The 7,076-nt window shown below is 48.8% G+C and overlaps 2 protein-coding genes across 4 annotated transcripts in view; one reads left to right on the top strand and one right to left on the bottom strand.

Moving 5' to 3' along the window:
- Positions 1–6: 6 nt before the first annotated feature.
- LOC108229619 (probable ATP-dependent RNA helicase ddx6) lies at positions 7–7,070 on the top strand. Of its 3 annotated transcripts, XR_005233189.1 has the most exons (13): positions 7–821; positions 893–997; positions 1,613–1,742; positions 1,830–1,976; positions 2,655–2,749; positions 2,825–2,947; positions 3,036–3,173; positions 3,247–3,363; positions 3,610–3,673; positions 4,400–4,501; positions 4,573–4,780; positions 4,860–6,380; positions 6,411–7,070. XR_005233189.1 is itself a non-coding variant. In XM_017405286.1 (12 exons), the coding sequence occupies exons 1-11, from the start codon at positions 579–581 to the stop codon at positions 4,773–4,775; spliced, it is 1,458 nt and encodes a 485-aa protein (XP_017260775.1). In that variant the 5' UTR covers positions 7–578; the 3' UTR covers positions 4,776–4,780; positions 4,860–7,070. The 3 variants fall into 3 exon arrangements, 2 of the variants coding, with proteins under 2 accessions (XP_017260775.1, XP_037831703.1); XM_017405286.1 differs by having other exon boundaries at positions 3,036–3,164; positions 4,860–7,070; XM_037975775.1 differs by having other exon boundaries at positions 4,860–7,070.
- The window catches only part of lipea (lipase, hormone-sensitive a), a 4,531-nt gene continuing 3,440 nt past the window's right edge, over positions 5,986–7,076 (bottom strand). The window contains exon 9 of the mRNA XM_037975806.1: positions 5,986–6,088. Coding sequence (XP_037831734.1) covers positions 5,986–6,088 — 103 coding nt within the window. The remainder of the gene's footprint in view (positions 6,089–7,076) is intronic.

Here is a 7,076-nt window from a genome sequence, read left to right as displayed (position 1 = left end):
TTTTTTTTTTTTTTCCTCACATGAAGCAACAGATCATTTCTCGGTGGAAATAAACGGACTACATGAGTTTGAGGAAGAACTTGTACAAAGTCGGACGTTGTTTAATTTCTTTTCCAGGAGCAGGGATACGCAGCAGCTCTTACAGACTGGAGTTTGAGTTTTAAAGCGAAACAGAAGCTGTTCTCCGCGTGCAGATTGCCTTAGTTGTTCTGTTTCAGGACTTGAACCACTTTGACGCTCGTTCACGTATAATTTTCTATATTGTGGATGAGTATATTCATGCATATGAATGCAGATTTCTCTTCATTTTGAAGAGCTCTTGTGTAAAAACTTGTTTTTCTTGTTGTTTGTGCGTCGGTCACTCTGTCGAAGAGGACTGTGCACGTACGCGTGTGTATATGTAAATACGATCGATCCACTGCTTTGAAAAGCTTTGGACACAAAAAAAAAGATATTGTTTAACGACTTTTGTTTTTTAACTTTTGAAGAGATCCTTTTTTAATAACAAAAACCTAAGAAGCAAAAAAAAAAAAAACGTAATATTTTGGAGGACTGAAAAGAATCAGAAGTTGGTAAAAATGGCAACGGCGCGAACAGAGAGCGTCGGCCCGGTCGTTATGGGACTGAACAAGCAGAACGGGCAGCTCAGAGGACAAAACAAACCTGCGTCAGTCCAGCCGGCGTCCACGGCTCCGGGGAAGAGTTTGGGCGCGCCGCAGAAAGCCGGCGGCGCCAACAAGGACGGGGGAGGCATCAAGTTTGGAGATGACTGGAAAAAAAGCCTCCAGCTGCCGCCGAAGGACAACAGGGTCAAAACCTCAGTGAGTCCCGCCGTCTCTGTCCTCTGTCTCTGTCCTCTCTCTGTCTTCTAACCGCAGTGTCTCTGCTGCAGGACGTCACGGCCACCAAGGGCAATGAGTTTGAAGATTATTGTCTGAAGAGGGAGCTCCTGATGGGCATCTTCGAGATGGGCTGGGAGAAACCGTCACCCATCCAGGTGGGCTCGTCTTTCTTCTTCTAATCGGCTCGAAACCATGAAAAGAAAGTGGGCTTCTGTGTGCAGAGAATATCTTACCTGTCGCAGACGGCTTCTTGAAGAGCCTGACTTTGGTTTTATTCTGACAGTCCCAGAACGTTTACAAGTGTTTCTCTTCATTTCAGAAACATTATCACCCTTTATATTTTCACTTTATGGAAACTAAACTGATCTAATAATCAGAACCGCAGTAGCAGCTGGTTGTAGCACTTCCTCGAGGACTTCCTGCAGGGATGTCATGTTTCTGTAAACTGAAACTATGAGACTTGAGTTGTTTTAATCCGGTGTTGGACCTGCTCAGACTAGCCTTTAGCTCGTCAGCTCAGTCAGAATTAAACTCTGTAAAGCAGGTAAGATATTCATTGTTCAGAACTGATCCTCAGAACCCCACATACAAAGATCTGGATTCAAAGCTGTGACGGTTCTGATGTTAAATTTATATAAAAAACTACAAACATGGCTGCCAGCCGGAGCCAACAGCACACAGAGAGCCGTGACCCTTGACCTCGTTCTTCCATGCTTTCCCGGTCTCCTGCCGGGCGTGTGAGACCTGCTGACATGTCGGTTCCCCCTCAGGAGGAGAGCATCCCCATCGCGCTGTCTGGGCGCGACATCCTGGCTCGAGCCAAGAACGGCACGGGGAAGAGCGGCGCTTACCTGATCCCGCTGCTGGAGAGGATAGACCTGAAGAAGGACCACATCCAGGGTGAGGCGCCGCGCGGCTTCACGCTGCCGCCACCGCTGGCGATCGAGCGTTCGATTCCTCTCTAACCTCCCGTTTGTCCCGCCGCAGCCATGGTCATGGTGCCCACGCGTGAGCTGGCGCTGCAGGTGAGTCAGATCTGCATCCAGATCAGCAAACACCTGGGAGGAGTCAAAGTCATGGCGACCACCGGAGGCACCAACCTGCGAGACGACATCATGCGCCTGGACGAGACGGGTGAGTAATCAGCAGCTCTGAGCCTAAAGTCTGAGACGTCAGACTTTATTTGTCCCTCAGTGTCCCTCAGTGGACAAATAAAGTCTCACGAATGTAGATCCTAAAATATACGGTGTTTGTGGGTCGAGACAAAATCTGCTTTTTATTTAAGCAAAGAGCAGCAGGAAGGAAAACGTTTAACGATTAAAACGCATCACAGATTATTAGATTTGAAAAATAAAAATATAATTTTTTGCTTCCTAAATAACAGTGATTATTTTATTATTTTAATGGTACAGTAATAAATAACACAGATATAAATAAGGACAAGAAACAATCTGATCAGTTTTTTTATTTATAATTTCTAAAGTAAATGTGTCTGTTTTACTACATTTGTTCTGTCAGTAACAGTCAGTTAGTTAGCTGGTTATTAGCCTTGTTAGCGAGCCAGCAGGCTGTGGATATTTCACCTGCTAACATGCTAACTCTTGTAGCTTGTTGCGAACAGAGACGGTGTTTCTCCTCCAGATAAAACTAAACATTTTTAACAAGTTCCCCCCTCGGCTACCAAACGCGGCTCAGAGCGGCAGGTAGGGGGGAGGAGCTACTGGGAGCGGCGTGGCAGCGGTATGATGGCGGTTTCGAGGCGGTCGGCGCCGTGAACCTGTGTGTTCGTAACGCCACGCTGTGTGCTTTCAGTGCACGTGGTCATCGCCACCCCTGGGCGGATCCTGGACTTGATAAAAAAGGGCGTGGCCAAGGTGGACAGAGTCCAGATGATGGTGATGGACGAGGTGAGCGGGAACAAATCGTGTTCTGTTTGTTCTGCGAGGCCCGGCCCGGTTGAACGTTTGGTTTCTGGTCCTCAGGCCGATAAGCTGCTGTCTCAGGACTTCGTGGTGCTCATCGAAGATATCATCAGCTTCCTGGCCAAGAACAGGCAGATCCTGCTCTACTCCGCCACGTTCCCCATCAGCGTTCAGAAGTTCATGGTGAGGAACCTGCTGACTGACGGCTCCACGCGGAGAACCGGGCTGCGGGGAACAGGAAGTTCAGTTCCTGTGTCTGATCTGTCTGCAGGTGAAGCACCTTCAGAAACCTTACGAGATCAACCTGATGGAGGAGCTGACTCTGAAGGGCATCACTCAGTTCTACGCCTACGTGACGGAGCGGCAGAAGGTCCACTGCCTCAACACGCTGTTCTCCAGGGTAACCCAGGTCTCCTGAAGCCTCCACAGACCTCCTGCTGCGGAGGAGAACCAGCATTTACTCCTCCTGTCTGTGTTCACAGCTCCAGATCAACCAGTCCATCATCTTCTGTAACTCCACCCAGAGGGTGGAGCTCCTGGCCAAGAAGATCACTCAGCTGGGTTACTCCTGCTTCTACATCCACGCCAAGATGATGCAGGTGAGACCGCATCTGGGTTTCATATGGTTCCGCCTCAGCAGAGAACCACTTCTTCTAATGCATGTTTGTTCTAAAGACACAGCAGACGGGTCCGTTTGAGCAGAACTTCTGTTCTTTATAAACTTATTTTCTCCACAGTGGAACAAAGTGAAGATCAGCTGCTGAAATCTGTTTGGATGAATCATCTTCACTCAGCCTGTCGGGTTCTGTCGGGTTCTTTAACATTATTTCATGTGTTTGTTGCAGGAATACAGAAACCGAGTGTTCCACGACTTCAGGAACGGGCTGTGCAGGAACCTCGTCTGCACCGGTGAGTTTTTACGTTCTTTATCTGTGAGAACACAGAACCGGAGTAATTGAGCCTGGAGAACACGTTCTATCAGCTGAACTTCAACAGCTTCCTGGCTGCTGGTCGTTTAACTAAAAACATTCAGTGGAACCGAGCCTTGGAACCGGTTCTCCTCAGAACTCAGGAACAAATTATTAGTTTTTGTTCTTTGGTTCCTTCGTCGCACCATCGGAACATTCTGGGCGACGGTGATATCGGTCCCTGTGGTTAGGAACGCAGAACAGGAGCTAAGATGAGCTGAAAAGTAGCAAAATGCTAACTATGAGCTTAAAATGGGAACTGTTAGTTAAATGTAAATATCTGAAGGGAGATGAATGGTAGCTAAAATCTTCACTGTTAGCTAAAAAATAGCAAATATGCTAATAATTGTAGCAAAACATTAGTTCAAATCAACAATGGCTGAATGGTAGCTAAAAGTTATGAAATGGTAGCGAGCAACACGCCATGCTGACTCAGCGTTTCCATCATTTGAAGCAGAAAATGAAACTGAAGGTTTAAGAATCGAATCTTTGATCTCATTTTATTTGTTTTCGTTTAACGTTTTAAAGTTAAAAGTTTAGATTTGATCCTTCAGTCTTCTCTACGGGCTCTCCTGTCCTCAGAGTCTGCATCGGTCCTCGTCCCTGTGTCCCTGACAGGACTCTTTCTGTCCTCATCCTGTCTCTGATGGACTCTTTCTGTCCTCAGATCTGTTCACCAGAGGAATCGACATCCAGGCCGTGAACGTCGTCATCAACTTCGACTTCCCAAAAAACGCTGAAACGTACCTCCATCGGATCGGACGGTCAGGTGAGTGGACTCCTCAGGAAGTTTGTCCCAGACGTCCGTCCAGGTAACCCTTGTGTCCCTGCGTCCCTCAGGGCGGTTCGGCCACCTGGGCTTGGCCATAAATCTGATCACGTCGGAGGATCGCTTCAACCTGAAGGCCATCGAGGAGCAGCTGGTGACCGACATCAAGCCCATCCCCAGCAGCATCGATAAGAGCCTCTACGTGGCCGAGTACCACTCAGGCGGCGACTGCGAGGTGGAGGAGAAAGCAGAGCGCCAACAGGACAGCACCTAGAACAGGCGAGGAGCCCGTCCGGTTCTTCCTGAGCGGGTCGGGGGAACGGGTCCGGAGTTAATGATGTTTGTTTTCTCCCTGCAGAGCGCCGCCGCACTCCGGGCTTTTTGCACAAACATCAGCGCTCCTTCTCCACTTTCATCCCTCGTTCTCGGAGCCTGGGGGGCGGAGCTAAAAGGCCGTTCGTAGTTTTCCAGCTGTTCCTCAGCCTCTCCGTTCTGTCAGCTGTTGTTTTGCACCAAACTCCAACCTTTTCATCTCCGGCAGCCGATTGGACGCGTGCACACACCTCCACCAGCCTCTCACTGCTGTCGTCACTTAAGTGCCTTACTCCCCCGCTGTCCCCCCCGAGCTGTCCCCCCAGAGCTGTCCCCCGTTCACACCCTGCTGCAGCAGCAGACGACGAGCACAAAGTTTAATCTCCACAGCTGATATGCAAGAACCAACCACACACACGTTCTCCAGCCGAGAGGCGTGTTCTCAAACCATCCTGAATGTGAAACGTTTGTCTGAACGTTGCAATAAAAAAAGGGCAGCTTGATTGAAAAACTGCACGACTGTTTTTGTTTTTCCCCCACGAGGAGCGGCTTCCTGCCCACTCCTCCTGTACGTAGATCTCGAACCTTCGGGGGGGCTGGTGAATACTGTGAATCTTCTGGCCGCTGCAGCTGAAGGTGAAAACGTTTCTTCTTCTGAGGTTGGTGCAAAACAACACCTGGTCCTTTCTGTCGTCGGTTCGATTCCTCCCGGAGTCTCGTTTTAAGCCCGGATGTGTTGAAGTTGGTGAATGTTTGAATTCCTACAAGGAGCTCGCAGATACAGACCCAATCAGATCTGTTTGTTACGGCAGAAACACCTGAAACTGACAGAAATAATAAGAAAAATGAGTCGCTGCTTCAACAGAATCAGTAAAAATAAACTGATGAAGCCGAGGACGGTTCCTCAACTTCATGTTGTTGTTGCTCAACCTCTGACTTCTGCACCTGTCCTCAGGTCTGAAGACTTCCTTCCACAGATGTGCAGCAGGGTTCAGATCAGGCCTCAGAAGGCCTCTTCAGAACGGTCCAATGTTTGGACTGAGACTGAGACATCTGGCTCCAGGAAGCCTTGATAGTCTTTAGGTTTCACTGGACCCAGAACAGAACCTGATCTGTCCAGAGGACATTGTCCCAGAAGCTCTGTGGCTTCTTGTCTTCATGGTTTGGTGTCGTCATCTGTCGTCTTCCAGTTTGTCATCAGTTGTCCTCTTGTGGACACGTCCAGGGAGGTTGTCTCCAGACCTGTGGACCTTCTGTAGTCTCAGGGATATCCAGCTGAGAGACACACCTGAGTTTGACGTGTCCCTGTGGACCCCTGAGGTTGTCTTCTCCTTTCTTCAGCTTCATCAGTTTGTTTTTTAAAATAATTCTGTTGAACCGAAATTAAAAACCAACGACTGATTTTCAGTGAATATTTTTTTATTGGTCCTGTGAGGTCCTGGTTCTGTGAGGTCCTGGTTCTGTCAGGTTCTGTGAGGTCCTGGTTCTGTCAGGTTCTGTGAGGTCCTGGTTCTGTCAGGTCCAGGTTCTGTCAGGTCCTGGTCCGGTCAGGTCCTGGTTCTGTCACGTCCTGGTCCGGTCAGGTCCTGGTTCTCAGGTCCTGGTTCTGTCAGGTCCTGTGAGGTCCTGGTTCTGTCAGGTCCTGGTCCTGGTTCCGTAACAAACTGATTTGTCTGCGTGTGTACCTGCCGGTTCTCGGGTTCCGGCTGCTGTGAGAACCTGGTTGAAGTTCTTGTTGGACCCAGCTCTGCCTGAGACGGGTTCTGCAGCAGCAGGAACCGTTCCCTTTAGCTTCTTCTGCTCAGCTTTGTTTGTGTTTTGGTTCTGAACAATGTGAGGCTGGTTCTGTGAGGGGTTCTGTTTTCAGCAGCAGGATTGTAGCATCTTTGAACAGGCAGCTGTGACGTTCTGTCCTCCCCTTCCAGAACATCATAACCATAAAAACCATAAAAAACAGATGATTTTTGCTTAAGTTGTATTTTGTTGCTTTAGTTGTTCGGCACTGGTGGTGTTTTCTCCTTCATCTTCTCTCTGCTGCTTAAAGTTCAACCTTTAAACCAAAACAAGTTTAATCAGCAGAGAGACGACGGCGTCCAGCGGGAGCGTTCCTGAAGCTCCCGACTTATTCCAACGGAACGATGTTTCTACGAGGTGATCCGAATCTTTGGGAGGCGGGAGGGAACGATTCGGTGTTTACACGAAACCAACTCTGGTTCTGGTTCTAAAGACGAGGAGGACGAGTTCTTCTCTTAGAGACGTTCAG

This window comes from Kryptolebias marmoratus, linkage group LG5, assembly GCF_001649575.2.
Source record: "Kryptolebias marmoratus isolate JLee-2015 linkage group LG5, ASM164957v2, whole genome shotgun sequence".
NCBI lineage: Eukaryota > Metazoa > Chordata > Actinopteri > Cyprinodontiformes > Rivulidae > Kryptolebias > Kryptolebias marmoratus.
Note: the sequence above shows the minus strand (reverse complement) of the source record. Positions and strands in the feature narration are given on the sequence as shown.